Genomic DNA, 18,882 nt, shown 5'->3' on the forward strand with positions numbered 1-18,882 from the left:
GTAGTCGGTAAGCCAGGGTCGGTATGGAGCAGGATCAAAAATAGCAGGAGCTGTAGCTGGGCCAGGAACCACAAGGAAAGAAACAAAAGCAATAACAAGCACCGAGGGACAGGAAGTGCAGGCTTAAATAGACCGAGGGCGGGAGCTAGCTGAGTCTGGCCAGGTTACGATAGGCTCTCCCACTCCTAAGCTTGCCAGCCTGAATGGTGGAAGCAGGAGTCAGTCTCAGGGATGTATTCTCAGGTGCTGACTGATTAGTTCTGGGAGTTAACCCCGCTGTGCCTGGCAGATCCTTTACATGAACCTCATACGTGTTGAAAATATTGCCTTCTTCCATGCAGCCAGCTGCTTCCGCTACAGAGAAAAGCAAGAAATATAGCTGCCCATCATAAAGCATACTTTATACTTTGCTTAACCAGAGCCAAGAAGTCTTCTTCTGGGTGGAAGTTAGGTAATCGTAATGTGACTATAGACCTGAGAGTATAATATCTGGATGTCTCTAGTCTAATGGAACCCATGTAAATTTGGTAAATTGAATGACAACGAAAGCAGTTATTTTTTTACAAACTTTCAGTTGGCGTTCGATTATTTTATTTCTGAAGGAAAAGTTATCATTTGAAAAAACGGCATTTTGTGTTGACTCAGGTTGTCTCATTAAATATTACATTTAGTTTGGAGATCTGAAACAAGTGTTAGAAATAGAAGAAATCAAGAAGGCGGCGCTGAAGAATATTTATCCCAGGCAGTTGCTACCCTGAATACAGACTAAGGGCAGTATCTGTAAAAAAAACATCAAGATCTCTTCTGGCTCTTTCCTAATATAATGGCCCTGTACTATATATAGAGAAAATAAAATACAGCAAGTGATGCTGAAAGGTACGCTTTAAAGCGGATCTCGTGGAACGATATTAACCTATAAAATGTCAAGGTCTAAATAGTTGCTAATGCAATTACGTCTGTTCCCACAAAAATATATAATCACTGTGCTCAGACTACAACTTCTTTCCAATGCACATAGTGCTTTCTTTCCATTTTCGACACCAGTAAAGCCTAATGCAGAGCAAAGTTATGTGACATCCTGTATATGTCTCTTTCCCCCACTTCAGGAAAAGAAGTGCAAGTGCAAAGAGACCCAAAGTTTTTCTTTAATGAACACATTGGAAGTAATTTATTACTTGTTCTGCGCCAGTTTTCAGGTGTAGAGAAGGCGCATATAATCCAAGAGTTGGCAATTTGAGCAAAAATCACTACTTTTGTGCGGTTTAAAAAAAATAAATAAAAAAAAGCAGCCAGAAAGTGTTATCAGTTACAGCGCAAAACGACTTCAGCTCATAGAGGGTGTAGATTTAACTTTCTGGGGCATGGATCACCAAAGTTAAACCTAATTTATTAAGAGGTGTGCACTTCTTAATAAATTAGGTGCATCTTAGTCCAGTGCGATTTAGATTTAACCTGGCGTACGAAAGGACAGTCTTAATAAATTCCCCCCATTGTGTATAACACAGTTGTACTACAATAATCTCTATTCATATATTGCAATAAAGTTTTAAAATTCAATATCTTTAGGAGTAAAAAAAAAAAAAAAAGTCATAAAATGAAAAAAAAAACAAAAAACTAAAAACTACACAGATCTGTTTGGATAATACTGATGATAAACAGCAAACGAAAAACAATAGGCATCCACTCACCCAAGGTGCAGATGGTACAATGAGGGTCATTGTGAGCAAATCTCTGCAACATTCTTCCAAGGACTGATTACATCTTGTTAAATGATTCATTAACCTGGAATATGTAACCGTTGGAAGTATGTGATGTGCCGATTGTGAAGGTTCTGGTCCTGGGGCTAAAATAACGCTCAGTGTTTGTCTTGCAGCATGCAGGTGTCTGAACAATGTGCTGAGTTTCCCTTCAAGAGCACTCTGTTAAAACAGGAAAAATTTGAAAGGTCAAATTATATCATTAGACATCTTTACAGCAACATGATGATCTACTGAGATTTCATAGCATATCCTTATTGTAATTTTGTGCACAAGAGCAGAAACCGTTTTAAGTTCAGCCTAAGTAGAACTAGAGTTAGCTTGTCTTAAAGGCCATTTACACCTTTGCATAGTTTGTATTTATTGTATGTTTTTCCGTAAAATAAAACACATTTCTAATTGGTCTTAATTAGAAATTGTCTACGGTTTGTCTTCTGTACCTGCAGTGTATATTAGTACATGAAAATCAGAATCTGTGGCACTCTGCAGGATCTTTTGGGTGCTATGGGTAGGGTTCCCACCCCGTAAATCTTGAAGTGGTAAACCCCAGCACTCCTTAGTTTAGTATGCAAAAATTGGTTTTATTTTAGAATGAGGCAAAAAGTAGTAACGTTTCGGCCACAGTTTGGCCTTTGTCAAACACTATTGCCGCTGGTCAATAGAAAAAATATAGATATATGTTGGTTGACCACCGGCAATAGTGTTTGACAAAGGCCAAACTGTGGCCGAAACGTTACTACTTTTTGCCTCATTCTAAAATAAAACCAATTTTTGCATACTAAACTAAGGAGTACTTGAGTTTACCTCTATATTAGTACATGGTCAGCTGCTGTATCCAGTTCTCTCTCTGATCCGTCCGTCAGTCAGCTTCCTGACAGCAAACTCTGCAGCTCCTCCTTTGTAGACTCATGTACGAGCATTTAGTGTGACATCTGCACATGTGCAAGGTCCTACTCACTAGTGTGTGCTGTGCAGATGAGCACAGTTCCCCTTCAGTTATCCAGTAGCCACTTTCACCTGATGACTACAGTGCATGCCCAGCGATCTCTCCCAACCACAGAAAGCTGGGCATGCACAGTGCAACATGTCCCGTGTTCGCAGAGAGATATAGTGTTGTGAGAAGATCGTGAGCAGAAGCTCAGAGGAGGAGGGGGAGGATGGGAAATACATAGACACGCTGTGTTACTGTGTGGGCATGGATATACAAAAAGCCTCAGAAGCAGCAGAAGTGAGGGGAGGGCCTGAGGTGAGAGTAGAGAGAAGGCTGTGCTCATGCATAAGAAATCCACACAGCCAGATTAGAGAACATGTGATCAGTGCTAGGGAATGCCCCTAGAGAAGGGAACATGTGACCAGTGCTGGGGAACGCCCCTAGAGAAGGGAACATGTGACCAATGCTGGGGAACGCCCCTAGACAAGAAGTTTGAATGGAGAAAAGGTTGCAAACTGGTTATGACAGCTGCTGAAGCCATAAAAAGAAAAGCTCAATGCATAAAACAAAAGTGCAACTATTTTTTTTGTTGTGGGGACTTAGTAACATGCATGTATATTGATTTTTCACGCACAAAGGTTTCCATAGCCTTTAATATGCTTCTTTCGTGAGTGCTGCTAACCAAGACACAGTAAAACCTCTTCAAAAGACCTTTCAGAAGGCCACTCCCTTGTTCATACCAGATTTCCTGTGACAGATTTTCAGTTCCACTATAGACAAATTATATACCAATATTTTATCTTCTCCATTCTAACTTTTCATATGACTTTTCAGAATAAGCGGTCATATGTGTGTACATGAGGACTATCACTATATCTGGCCTTTATATGACTATTTCTGGCTATTATATGACTTGTATTCTGCACTATTTAGCAGTTTTCCCCTCTGCATGCTCTCTCTCTGAATCTCAGTGGTCTCTGAGCTAGTTGTCATAACTGCTAACATGTCTCCTATACACCGCACATAAAGAAGAGGAGAATCCTGCTCTGCTATCTCTATTTATCACATTATTAGAGAGAGAGAGAGAGAGAGAGAGAGAGAGAGAGAAGCTGTTGCAGTAAAATGGAGGCCATCATACAGCAGTAATGAGTAGATTAGCTGAGAGTCCTGCACTGGGTTCACATAGAAATCTTCCCAGCAGCCTGTGTCTTTCTAACTCTGCTCCTGCTTCCTCCCCCTGCTCACCCCTCCACTCTCTATAGACTTACATGAAGCATGTGTGTTGCAGACTCACTCTCTCTCTACTCTCTTCTCCTGATCCCCCCTCTCCCCTCTGCATAGACTGTTATAGCCAGGCACTGAACAGACGCACCCCACTTTCTACAGGTGTTGGTTGACAACAGGAGGTGGACAGCATATTACAGGAAGGGAGACACCTAGTGGAAGTAACTCCACACAGAATTTGCATGGATAAAATTAAATTTTAATAGTAAGTAAATTACAAAGTTGATCTATAAATCAGGTATACTATTAGATCTTCATCAGTCGTTAAAAAAAGTGTCCAATTAAACTAGTGAGTGCGAATATCTCCCACTATACAGCTTACCTTAATACCTGGCATCCAGCGCAAAAGGACATTTGGGAGGAGCACTGTGAGGAGAGCTCTGTTTATAAGCTTCTCTCAGCCAATCAGCATTGTTGAGAACACTCCCAGTAATGGTGACTGGCTGATCGTCGTCGACTCAATATTCATCCCTTTTCTGTCCTTTTCAGGTGCATGCCTGATACCACAAATAATCGTAAGAAACTGTAATGTGAAGCACATTGGCAGTATAGTACGGCTATATTTGAGATAATGGAACAATGTAACACTTTTTTCTAATAAATAAAGACTATAATACTTTATATAGGTAGAATTGTATACAAAGAAAAATATTACAATTTTAAAGGAATTAATAACTTTCATGGAAATGCTTCCACATGTTAAGTTACCCCTTTAATAGTGTCTTTACTTTGAAATATGCACACATCAATTGTTCTGTAATATACTCCTGAATATATGCACCTACTTTTTATATTGTCCTTGCACATACAATACATGTCACAAGACATGTCAATGTGAGGAAATTGAATAAGAATTGTTTATTAAGAAAAATGAATATGGCAAATATATGGCGCAATAACCCCTGTATGAAAATCTCATGTTTGCATGCCACGGGAAACGCTCATAGTCAAGGAAGAATCTTTCACGCTCCAGGCATTCACATATTATCTTTCAAAACGATCTGTAGGTAATGTGAAATGGACAAGATCTCACTATTAAAAATAACACAACGCTGGACACTTCGCCAATTGTTTGAAATATGTTTGTATATTGATTTCAAAGGCCAAGATGGATTGTTTTTAAAAGAACAGCCTAAAGCAAGAAAATAAATGTGAACATTGGAAACAAGACGACATTGATATACTACCGGAGACGTACCATTGTTACTCTTGTTTCTCACTTTGCTTTTTTTTTTTTTTTTTTTTGGTAAACCATCTGTACAAGTTACAAAAACGCACAGAGTTTACAATATTTTTTTAACCCCTTAACGCTCCAGGACATACTATTATGTCATGGTAAGTGCATCGTTCGCGCTCCAGGACATAATAGTATGTCATGCATTAAACAGAGCGCCGCGCGCGTTCACGAGCTGTGACAGCCGCTGTTTCTGACAGCAGGCTATCACAGCTCAATGTGCCGGGACCAATCTAAATGGTCCCGCCTTCACGATCGCAGCTATTGGTTAGTTGCTGACCAACTGTCCAATAGCGGCGATCTGTGTCTAAACTTCCTCTCCCTGACATCACATCCGCCCTGAACGTCTCTGTTGGAGTTCGTGAGGCGTTCGGAGCGGTTGTGTGCAGGAAGAGAGAGAGAGAAAAAGTTAAAATAAAGTTACAAAACAGACGTTTTTCAGCTACCCACTACCCACTTCATCCACTACCCTCTCCTGTTCCCTTCCTTTTTGTGGTCCTTCCACATTTTTGGTCAGTGATCTCGTATCACTGACCACTTGTTAGTCTTCAGGGACAAATTTTTGGTCCCTGGGGAATATTTTTTCTTTTCTTCTTTATAAAATATACAAAACTAAAAAAAAAATGTACAAGTAAAAAAAAAAAAAAAAAGTTTAGACACTTTAGACAATTTAACTGGTTAGTTTAGGATTAGGGTTAGTTAGTGTCAGGGAACAGTCAAAAAGCGTAGTTAGGTGTAGCGTCAGGGACTTCAGGGTCAGGAATCCGTCACCGTAGCTAGGTTTAGCGTTAGGGATCCATCACCGTAGTTAGGTTTAGCGTCAGGGAAGTTCACATAAAATCAAGTTAGGTTTAGCGCCAGGCTCCCGTCACCGTAGTTAGGTTTAGCGTCAGGAAAGCTCGGAATTATCTAGATAGGTTTAGTGTCAGGGAATAGTCGCCACAGTTAGGTTTAGCGTTAGGGAAGTTCACATAAAATCTAGTTAGGTTTAGTGTTAGGAACCCTCGCCCTAGTTAGTTTTAGTGTCAGGGAAGCCCACTTGTTCTCTAAAAACAAAACAAAATAAAACACGCTTTTGTGCTACCGTAGTTTAGGTAGCAGCCTATTGCTCCCAGTTTGGGATTTTTTTATTTTGTTTGCGGTATACTAAGCACAACAAACATGTCCCAAAGGACATTTAGTGCCGAAGAGGCATATTCATTTCTTGCCTCCGACACAGACTCGTCGGATGGTGAGACTCTTATTTGTCGACCTCTTCATCCAGTGATGAAGAGGAGGGACCCCCTAGGAGACGCCCCAGGACCACCACCGCCACAGTTGAAACCCCCTCGACAAGTGGCCGTACAACAATTGATACCCCTGAGCGAAGTGACACCATTTGGTCGCCCACACCAGACCACTATGAACCCCAAATCCCTGAGTACACGGGCAGCCCAGGGATCAAATTTAACACGGCAGGGCTCAGTGAGATGGACTTTTTCAAGTTCTTTTTTACTGATGATTTTATAGAAGTTATGGTGTCCCAGACAAATTTATATGCCCAACAATATATCATCAAGAACCCAAACTCATTTTATGCCCAATCCCAGAGGTGGACTCCTGTAGACGCAGCAGAGTTGGGCAAGTTCTGGGGACTTCACTTGAATATGGGGCTTCTGAAAAAGCCGTCCATTAGGACCTACTGGAGCACGGACATCCTATGCCACACCCCGATGTACCGTATGGCCATGTCCAGGATGCGTTATGAGGCAATACTTCGCTTCCTACATTATACTGATAATGAGCAGTGCCCACCCCGAGATGACCCCAGTTTTGACCGTTTGTATAAACTGAGACCCCTATTAGACCATTTCAGTGCCCGGTTTGCCCAAGCATACACCCCCGAGAAGTGTATTTCTATAGATGAGTCCCTGGTACATTTTAAAGGGAGGCTTCAATTCCGCCAGTACCTGCCGAGTAAGAGGGCAAGGTATGGCGTGAAGATGTATAAGCTGTGCGAGAGTGCATCAGGGTATACCTACAAATTTAGGATATATGAAGGGAAGGACAGCAGTATTCAGCCCCCAGAATGCCCCCCCCCCCCCTTACTGGGAATTAATGCAAAAATTGTGTGGGATTTGGTGCACCCACTGCTGGACCAGGGTTACCACCTCTACCTGGATAATTTTTATACCAGCGTCCCACTCTTCAAGTGCCTTGCTTCCAGAAGTACTGTGGCATGCGGCACTGCTAGAAAAAACATGAGAGGCCTCCCTAAGACACTGCTTGGGCAAACACTCAGAAGGGGTGAGAGCAGGGCACATTCTAGCAGCAACATATTGTGTGTCAAGTACAAGGACAAGAGAGATGTCCTTGTATTGACAACAATACATGGCCACACCAGTACCCATGTACCTGTACGAGGTACCAGTACAGAGACCCCCTAACCAGACTGCATCCTGGACTACAATAGGTACATGGGAGGGGTGGACTTGTCAGATCAAGTCCTGAAACCCTTCAGCGACATGCGGAAATCGAGGGTGTGGTATAAGAAGCTGGCCGTGCACATCATACAGATGGCATTGTACAATGCGTACGTGCTACATCGATGTGCAGGCCAGAGGGGAACTTTCCTGGAATTTCAAGAGGTGGTTATCAAGAAACTAATCTTTAGGGACCAGGAAGAGGGGGCACCCAGTACTTCTGGAAGCGAGGTCACACGCATCGTACCAGGGCAACACTTTCCAGGAGAAGTTCCCCAAACTGGTGGGAAGGGAAAGACTCAAAAGAGGTGCAGAGTCTGCTATAAGAGGGGGATAAGGAAAGTCACAATATATCAATGTGACACGTGTCCTGAAAAACCAGGGCTCTGTATGAAAGATTGCTTTAAAATTTACCATACATCCCTTGATTTTTTATTTACCCTGATGCACTCCGCACAGCTTATCCCCCTCATCTTTCCCTTCTGAGCCATGCCGTTTGCCCAGGCAGCAGATAACAGCCACAAATAGGGTATTGCCGTACCCAGGAGAACCCACATTACAATTTATGGGGTGTATGTCTCCGGTGGCACATGCTGGGCACCATATATCGGACACTGAAATGGCATATATGTATAGAAAATGGCAAATCTCACTCTGCACCCTCTGCTGCGCATTACCTTTTACACAATAACTGTGGGGTCAAAATGCTCACTACACCTCTAGATGAATGTATTAAGGGGTGTAGTTTTTAAAATCTGGTCACTTCTCGGGGGTTTCAAATGTACTGGTACCTCAGGGGCTTCTGCATACATGACTTCGCACCAGAAAAGCTCCAGTAGGCCAAATGGTGGTCCTTCCCTTCTAAGTCCTGCCGTGTGCCCAGGCAGCTGATAACAGCCACATGTAGGGTATTGCCGTACCCAGGAGAACCCACATTACAATTTAAGGGGTGTATATCTCCGGTGGCGCATGCTGGGCACAATATATTGGACACTGAAATGGCATATATATATATATATATATATATATATATATATATAAAATTGCAAATCTCACACTGCACCATCTGCTGCGCATTATCTTTTACACAGTACCTGTGGGGTCAAAATGCTCACTACACCTCTAGATGAATGTCTTAAGGGGTGTAGTTTTTAAAATGGGGTCACTTCTCTGGGTTTTCAACTGTACTGGTACCTCAGGGGCTTCTGCATATATGACTTAGCACCAGAAAAGCTTCAGTAGGCCAAATGGTGGTCCTTTCCTTCTGAGCCCTCCCATGGGCCCAAACGGCAGTTTATCACCACAAATGGGGTATTGCCGCACTCAGGACAAATTGGGCAACAAAATGGGGTATGTTGTTTCCTGTGAAAATAAGAAATTTTGATCAAAAATGAAATCTTTTTGGAAAAAATATCATTTTTTTCATTTCACAGCCCAATTCAAATAGGTGCTGTGAAAAAACTGTGCGGTCAAAATGATAACAAAAACCATAAATGAATTCCTTGAGGGGTGTAGTTTCCAAAATGGGGTCACTTCTGGTGGGTTTCCATTACTTTGATACCTCAACACCTCTTCAAACCTGGCATGCTGCCTAAAATATATTCTAATAAAAAAGAGGCCTCAAAATGCACTAGGTGCTTCTTTGCTTCTAGGGCTTGTGTTTTAGTCTACGAGAACACTAGAGCCACATGTGGGACATTTCTAAAAACTGCAGAATCTGGACAATACATTTTTAGTAGTATTTCTCTGGTAAAACCTTCTCTGTTACAGAAAAAAATTGAATAAAATTGAAATTCAGCAGAAAAAATGAAATTTGCAAATTTCACCTCCACTTTGCTTTAATTCCTGTGAAATGCCTGAAGGGTTAAAAAACGTTCTATATGCTGTTTTGAATACTTTGAGGGGTCTAGTTTTTAAAATGGGGTGTTTTATGGGGGTTTCTAATACATAGGCCCCTCAAATCCACTTCAGAACTGAACTGGTACCTTAAAAAACAGGCTTTTGAAATTTTCTTAAGAATATGAGAAATTGCTGTTTATGTTCTAAGCCTTGTAACGTCCAAGAAAAATAAAATTATGTTCAAAAAACGATGCCAATCTAAAGTAGACATATGGGAAATGTGAACTAGTAAATATTTTGGGTGGTATAACGGTCTGTTTTTCAAGCAGATGCATTTGAATTCTGAAAAATGATATTTTTTCAAAATTTTCTCTAAATTTTGCGACCAAATTTTACCACGAACATGAAGCCCAAAGTGTCACGAGAAAACAATCTCAGAATCGCTTGGATAGGTTTAAGCATTCCGACGTTATTACCACATAAAGTGAAATATGTCAGATTTGAAAAATGGGCTCTGAGCCTTAAGGCCCAAACTAGGTTGCGTCCTTAAGGGGTTAAAGGTGTTGTCTGGATTTATAATGAAAGGTTATGAAGTATTATTATATACTATGGGCCTCATATATAAATAGTGTTGACAAAAAGGTGTCCTGAGGCACTTGGAAACCTCTTTTTTCTGTGTGCACAACATTTTTTACATTAGGCCGATTTCCAAAATCTTTGCTTACTGACAGTGAATGGAAACATTTATATATACACATCGAGATGCTGACAACTCATACAGACCCAATATGTCTCACAGCTGAGGATTTTCTACAATGTATCTAGTCTAATCAATCCTCTGTGAACTAGACAGCCTGAACTTCAGGTTCCTAGTATTTGCCTTACATACAATGCAGAATACTTTCAGGAAAGGAAAGAAATTTAAATTATATTAAAGATTTCCACTCAAAAAATAAAGCTAGCCATATATTAGTAAATCAGAAATTAGAGTAAATTATGTTTTATTTACTTAGGGGAATTAGCATTTTCTATTCAGTTGCAGAACAAAACACACTGCACTGGGCCCTGGGCATTTGCCCAAATGCACTGTGCGGACGTCGCCTCTGGCGGACACCAAAATACTTTCTAAGATCTACATGACCAAGATTAAAAAAAATATTATGAGGGAGATTTACCAAAACTGGCCCATAGCAACCATCAAAACATTGTTTTAAGAAATGAGTGCTGGAATTAGATTGGTAACCACTTACATGCTATATACTTTCTAATAGTCTGTACACCACTTTCCAAGAACTTGAAAATGCCTCTTAGAGCCAAAGGGACACAGCGCTCTGTAAAACGCTTAAAACATCTTCGTTAAACTGATCGGTGGAGGACTCCGTGTTTTTGGGCCAGTCACATCCATAGTCCATTCACAGCAGGACACCATTATGTCATCGTAAAGTACTAAAAACAAAAGGCCCAGTTCACACAGAGTTTTTGCAGGCAGAAAAAATCTGCCGCAGAATTCCTTCAGGAATTTTGAGGCAGGAATTACACTTTCTGCGCATTTTTTTTCCTACGTTTTCTCGCAACGTTTTTTGGCTGCAGCAGTCACATGGGTTGAAACGTCATCCCAGGAGGCCGGCCTAGACGAAGAAACAAAAACTTCTGGGTAAGTAGAAGTTATTTTTTTCTTCTGAGTTGCGTTTTTTGCAAAAAATGCAACTTCTGCTATTTGTTGCGAGGTTTATCTCCCCATTCAATGGGGAAATTCCGCAAGAAATAAGCAACATTTACGCAAATACAATAGACATGCTGATTATTAAAAAACCGCACCGCATGTAAATTTCAGAGCGTTTTCTTCCGCTCAGCATTTACGCAGAGTGTGGATGAGATTTATTCTCTCTGATCCATTTTGCTGCTACTGTATTATGCTGAGGATTTTCCGCAACGATATTGGTTGCGTAAAATCCCCAGTATTTACGCAACGTGTGAACTAACCCTAAGGAATGATTACCATATAGGGTGACCAGTATTATAAGTTTGTTTTCTATATAATGCTAAGACGGTCAGTTTATACACTGGCATATTAATAAAGACAGATATTCCACAGATGTATAAAGTGATGGCAGTTTAGGGGGAAAAAAATCAAGTGACAGGATCCCTTTAGCATTAAAGTCATTCATAGAAAATATCTATATGAAAAGATAACAAATCGCTTGAAGTACAAAGTGCAGAATACAAATATAATGGTGGTTTCGCTTGGCTCAAATACCCACAAAATCTCTCTCAGACCGGAGCAGGCAAAACTAAATTGGGTATGATCCAACAAATACCCTAAATAACATATATAAAGTACAGTGAAGTTTACCGCTCAGACGGCACTGGTAACAGTCCAATATCATTCATGTGCATGTCCCAGAGGAAGCCGGAAGGGCAAAACCCAGGGTCGGGCGAGAGTGTTTGGCGTGCCGCCTAGAAATTTTAAAGATTTTTACTTACCTTGATGCTTTTATTTCTTGTTACTTCTGTGAGTGTGGATTAAACTTGGCGTGGAGCAATCTTTTTTCAGAGGGTGTTGCACTATGTGTCTTCCTTTTTCCATCTATTAGAGACATAAGATCCTTTTCCTACCAGGAGTTCTTTGAATGTGGAGAGAGACGATAAGGAGCTTGGTGGAACTACAAGGATAAGAATTACCATCCACACCCTCATTGGATTACGGACTGTCCACTGTATTTTTCTGGGAGAGAGTCCATACTGAATGATATTGGACTGTTACCAGTGCCGTCTGAGCGGTAAACTTCACTGTACTTTACAAAGTGCAGACTGCGTCTTCAACACACACACACATATATATATATATATACATACACACACACACACACATATACATACACGTAAGAGATAGCCCGCTCCAAGAAATTAACACCCGATCCACTCACTATAACATTATATAAACATATGTATAATATTTTTATTTTAATAGTATGTAAAATACACGTTCTTTAAAGAGAAACAAAAAGGTTACCGTCTGAACCGAAACTTTAATATCCGCACACGAAGTAGAAAACAGAAAAACAAAATATAAAGCCAAGACAGTGAAAAGAGTCCATCTTTCTTATTGACAGTGATGGAGGACCAGTATATGCAGTCAATAGCCTTAAGGGACTTACTGGTCTTGTAAACTGTGACAATACAGATTATTCCTCTGAATTTTCTCCTGGAAAATAATGACACTGCAGAGGAACAGTGATAAAACTGGCAATAAAATAGTTATGATTAATATAATGATTCAGAATACCATCAGAAAGTAGGCCTTAAAGATACAGCCATTTTATTTGTTGTATACTTTTTCATTAATCTAGCTGCTTATAAAAGAACAAATTTAATGTAGTATATTAAATACCTAGTCATTTTTTATTATTACAAATATTCTTAGTTTATTAGATACATCACATATGTAAATTTAATACAGAATATTACAATACAGTTACAAAATGCTTATTCTAGTAAATGTATGTATAACAGGCAATCCTAAAAACATGTGAAAAAGACACCTTCACCCTCTATGTGGGGGCAATCATAATATGGCAGAACTGTACTACCTATAAGGGGTAGCATTGTGGAAATTGGCAGGTGTCATAGACAAATCCAGTCATGCAATGTATAAGCACCTCTGCAATGAAAACCAAATCTCTAAATCATAATCAGTCAGACCCTACATGTACAATTTATTATTGATAACCTTCAACTCGGGGATGTGATAAAGCCTTATGATAAGAATAATAATCTCCATTGAATATTCTGACCTTCCTTACTACTCTATACTTTTGGGAATAAGATGCTAAGGCCCCATTACATGAGCCCATGATCGGGCCAACGATCGTTCATAAGAACAGTCGTTCCCGATCATTGCCTTTTGTAAACAGGGCAACAATCAGCCGATAAACGAGCAAACACTAAACACTCGTTCATCGGCTGATCTGCTCTTTTATGCAGCAATAAAAATCATCGCTGTCGGCAGCACATCTCCCTGTGTAAACAGGGAGATGCGCTGCCGACATGAGGAAAATATATAGGGACGAGCGATCGGAGTAACGAGCGCTTGTCCCTATACATAAACAATCATTGCTCCATGTGAAAGGAGAAAATGAGCACCAATCAACGATATATCTCGTTGATCGTCATTCGTTTATACGGCCCACGTTGGGCCGTGTTATAGGTCCCTAAGTCTCTCTGCAAATGAACAGTGATTGTTAACAATCAAGACACAAGCTGGTATTTTTAAGTAGTAAAGAGAGGACCAGCCACATATATCCTATACCAGACTTATTATACCAGGTCACTACTTCTTGTAGTGCTGGGCGATTAGGAACTAAATTAAAATCATAATTAATTGAACATGTAACCTCTATTACGATTAATGAACAATTATTTAAGCCACATCCCTTTTGCATTCCACACCCCCTATTTACATGCTACGCTATTGAATATTTATCCCCTGATCATGCTGTATACTACTATATATAATATACCTAGACACTGCCCTCACACAGTATTTTGCCCCATAGTGCTCACCTCACTATATAATACCCCAATAGCTGTCCCAACACAGTATAATTCCCCCATAACTGCTCTCCACACAGTAGAATGCCCCCTATAGCTTTCTCCCACACAGTATAATGCCCCCCATAACTGCCCTCCACATAGTAGAATGCCCCCAAAGCAGTCGTTCAAAGTAGAATGCCCCCCATAACTGCACTCCACTCAGTATAATGCCCCCCATATCTTCCCCCACACAGTATAATGCCCCCCCATAACGGACCCCATAGCTGCCCTCCACACAGTATAAAGTCCCCCAAAGATGCCCCTTAGCTGCTCCAATGCTGTATAATGCCCCCATAGCTGCACCCACACAGACCCAATGGTGCCTGATAAAAATAATAATATATATACTCAACTAACCCCATTCCAATGAGTGGAGGAGTTCCCTCTGCTCAGACTGGCGCGATGATGTCACTGCCTCGCGTGCGGTCCCCTGCTCTACCAATGGACTCAACTGTATCTGCATCTTGAAGATGCAGATACATTTTAAACTGGGGGGGGGGGGGGGGGTGTGTATGTATATATATATATATATATATTTTTTTTTTTTCTTTTATTTTTTTTCTTTTTCGATTAATTGCCCAGCCCTAACTTCTTCCATATAGGTTCTGCTACTACTCCTCAAACTCATGTTGCTACTTCCCTAATAATTATATACCCATTTAGTTGGTAACCATCTACACACAGGTAGCATGCTAGTTGTATGCTGTCTTCCAAGAGTAGGGATAGTACTATATGCTCTGGAAAACTAAGATAGAGCTAAAGCTCTCAATAGGAACATGGTACATTGGGAATCTGCTGACAGATATTGTAAAAAATGTTATACATCTTATGTTTATTATTCACCATTTGGCCTCAAGGATACAAGACGTTTGGTGGGACAACTGAAGAGATACAGTTAGTAATATATCTACAGTATCTATCTATAAAAATAACAAAATTCTGCCCTGAAAGTCAGGTCTCACATCATTGTAAGATGAAGCAAAACACAGTAAAAACCTCAGGAAGAAAGGTTAATTGGCTGATTCAAACTCTGCTCATTGTGTTGACTTCTCCAAATAGCTGTGGAAGAATATATTTAATAGAAAACATAATACGGAGCAACAGGCCAACACGATTCTGCAGGCTTATGTAAACATTATAACTACTACCACCCGGGAATATTTTTTACACAAATATTAATCTAGTGAAGTAATTAAGGACTGCATGCAATCTTTAATGAAATCCGAGTGACTATTTCAATATTTTCATTACAAATGTGACTTGATTAGATCTCACAACAGTAGACATTTGAAGAAAATTAAACAGAAACTGGCATATTTTACTAGATTCAGAAAAGTTGTGTTATCCATATATATTGAAAATAAGATTTATACCATTTTTTGTTTTAGAATGGATATCATTTGCACAAATTTTCTTGACTACAGGAGAAACAGCGAGACTGCATCCCTGGTTCTTATATCTCCCTCCCATCAGATTCTACTGTTCAACTACAGCAGAAAGTGGCAAGCCACTAGGTAACTAAATTGACCTAAAATTGTCACTATCTTTTCTTTTATGATAGATTTAAAGAAGTAGATTAATAGTCCTGCAACACTTGTTTCAGATGACACCAAGCTTTGTAATGTAATACAGGTCTATGGTAGAGGTTTATAAATTTCAACTTGACTTGGACACAGAGTTTGTATGTCTACTTGGCAAATGAGGTTCAATGTGGACACATGTAAAGTTCTACATTTGGGTACTAATAATCTGCATGGGGGGGGACTGGGAGAGACTTTAGTATAGAAGGAACTGGGTATATGTAGCGTCCATGGCCACGGGCCGTCGGGTTTACTCACCTCTCGACCTCTGCCACGTCCGGAGGAATCCGCCACGTCCTCTGTCATCTGCCACGTCCAGAAGAATTCGCCACGTCTGGCGCAACCTGCGGCACCTATGTCATCCGCCACGTTTGGCGTTACCTGCTGCACCCATCTCCATCTGTGCCAGAGGTGTGGCCACCCTCTGGACTATCCAGGTACCCTTGTGCGGGACATTGTATTGCTGGGGTTTTCCTGTTTGGCCAGCTGCCTCCCCGCTACGGCGGCATGGCCTAGTGGGTCCACTAACCCGCTACATGACAGTACGCTCAGGCCATGGACCCCGCTGGTCAACCTGAGACCTTGACGACACAAGCCATGCTGGCCGAGATGGAGGATCTCCAGTCCTGTCGAGACCAACTCCTCCTGTCAGTGAACGCAATAGCCCATCGGCTGCTTGTTCCTACCACAGTGGTCACTGCACCCATTCCTGCTGTTCCTCCTGCTATACTTCCTGTCTGTACCGGTACCGATCCCCTGTGCTTCTTGCCGCTACCTCCACGCTATGATGGAGACCCGATGACCTGCAGGGGATTTTTGAATCAGTGCCTGATCCACTTCAGACTACATGACAGGTCCTTCTCTTCAGATGACGTCAGGATCGCCTTCATCATCTCTCTCCTTACTGGCAAAGTCCTGGCATGGGCTAATCCTCTGTGGGAACATCAGGGACCAGAGACCCGTGACTTGCAGTGCTTCTTACAGACTTTCCGCTCGATCTTTTAGGAACCTGCGAGAGTTTCTTCGGCTGCTGCATCCTTGCTGACCATTCACCAGGGAGACCTCTCCGTGGGCGAGTATGCCATTCAGTTCCGAATCCTGGCTGCTGAATTGACCTGGAACAACGAGGCTTTGGTGGATACATTCTGGCAGGGACTGTCTTCAGGGATTAAGGACAAGCTGGCTGCTCGCGATCTACAATCTACCCTGCACGATCTTATCCTACTCGCCACCCGGGTTGAGATGAGGATCCGGGAGCGTTCCCAAGAGGTTCTCCGAGAGAGAGAACTTCCTAGGCTGGATTCTACTTTCCAGCAATCCTCCTCAGTCGTCCCACCAGAGGTTCCTATGCAGAGTAACTATGTCAAATTGTCTACCCAGGAGAAACAACGCAGACACACTTCTGGACTTTGTCTGTATTGCGGCCTCGGAGGCCATATTGTGCGTCTGTGTCCCCAGAGACCAGAGAGACCCCATTGCCTAGGATTGATTGGAGACACAACCCTACATGGAACGGTACCTAATAAAGCATTCTGTTCGAAGTTGACTATTCCTGTGATCCTAGTATCTGGCGGGAGGACGCATCAAGTTTCTGCCTATCTTGACTCTGGTTCTGCTGCAAACTTCATCCAGAAAGAGCTAGTGGATCATCTTCAGTTGCCCACAGTTCCGCTAGAGACGTCTTTGGCCGTTGCCTCAGTTAATCGAACTTATGACTGCCCCATTGAACTGGTTCCTAATGCCTCTCTCCCCCATGGTCGAGTATATCCTCTCTCCTTGCCAGAGTCTCTATCCATTTCGGCCTATATCAAGGAGTGTCTGGAAAAGGGTTTCATACGAAAGTCTTTCTCCCCGGCCGGGGCTGGATTCTTCTTCGTTAAAAAGGACGGATCCCTTCGACACTGCATTGACTACCGTGGTCTCAGCCAGATCACGGTCAAGAACAAATACCCGTTGCCACTTATATCTGAGCTGTTTGATCGCATACGAGGAGACAAATTTTTTTCTAAGCTAGACCTACGGGGTGCTTATAATCTAATCCAGATTCGCCGGGGTGATGAATGGAAGACGGCATTTAACACTACGAATACCTAATGATGCCCTTCGGACTGTGTAACGCTCCCGCAGTGTTTCAGGAGTTTGTTAATGATATCTTCCGAGATTTCCTCTATGTCTGTGTTGTTATTTATCTCGATGATATTTTGATTTTCTCCCCAGATCCGACGACTCATCGGAGGCATGTCCGTCAGGTTCTACTACGATTAAGGGTGAATCAATTATACGCCAAGCTGGAGAAGTGCGTCTTTGAGAAGAGTTCTCTGCCCTTCCTGGGGTACATCATCTCGGATCAAGGTCTCAAGATAGATCCTGAGAAAGTGAAAGCTGTCCAGGAGTGGCCACGTTCTCAAGGCTTAAGGGCCATACAGCGGTTCCTGGGATTCGCCAATTTCTACGGGCAGTTTATTCCAAATTTCTCATCTCGGACGGCTCCCATCTCTACCCTTACCAAGAAGGGTGTGAACACACAGGTGTGGACTCCAGAAGCAGAGTTCGCATTTATTAGCCTCAAGAGAACCTTCACTTCAGCTTCGATCCTCCATCATCCTGACGAATCTCGGCAGTTCTCACTGGAAGTGGACGCTTCCTCTGTTGGTGCAGGTGCACTTCTGTTCCAGAGAAGCTCCAAAGGAAAGGCAGTAGTATGTGGCTACTATTCTCGACTTTTTTCTTCTGCTGAGCGCAATTACTCTATTGGAGATCGGGAGCTACTGGCCATCAAATTGGCTCTGGAGGAGTGGAGACATCTTCTAGAGGGCACTGCTCACCCCATCCTGATCTTCACCGACCACAAAAACCTTACCTACCTTCAGTCTGCTCAACGACTGAATCCCCGTCAAGCCAGGTGGTCGCTGTTCTTCACCCATTTCCAGTTTGTGCTCCACTACCGTCCCGCAGACAAGAATGTGAGGGCCGATGCCCTGTCCAGATTGTTTCAGACGGAAGACACGGTGGAGTCCCTTCAGACGATCATAGACCCGTCCTGCATCGTCACTGCTAATCCTCTGCAGGCTAGAGACATCCCTCCGGGGAGGACTTTTGTTCGGTTGACAGACAGACAGACAGAAGAATTCTCCACTGGGGACACAGTTCTAAACTGGCTGGGCACCCTGGTGTCCGTAAAACCCGAGACCTGATTGCTCAT

At 42.0% G+C, this 18,882-nt stretch overlaps 1 protein-coding gene across 2 annotated transcripts in view; it reads right to left on the minus strand.

Moving 5' to 3' along the window:
* The window catches only part of LOC142660430 (uncharacterized), a 173,420-nt gene that overhangs the window by 40,766 nt on the left and 113,772 nt on the right, over positions 1-18,882 (minus strand). For both annotated transcript variants that reach the window (XM_075837049.1, XM_075837053.1), the window contains one exon: positions 1,689-1,919. In XM_075837049.1, the coding sequence (XP_075693164.1) occupies positions 1,689-1,919 (231 nt within the window). The remainder of the gene's footprint in view (positions 1-1,688; positions 1,920-18,882) is intronic.

Source organism: Rhinoderma darwinii, chromosome 1 (genome assembly GCF_050947455.1).
Source record: "Rhinoderma darwinii isolate aRhiDar2 chromosome 1, aRhiDar2.hap1, whole genome shotgun sequence".
Taxonomy (NCBI): domain Eukaryota; kingdom Metazoa; phylum Chordata; class Amphibia; order Anura; family Rhinodermatidae; genus Rhinoderma; species Rhinoderma darwinii.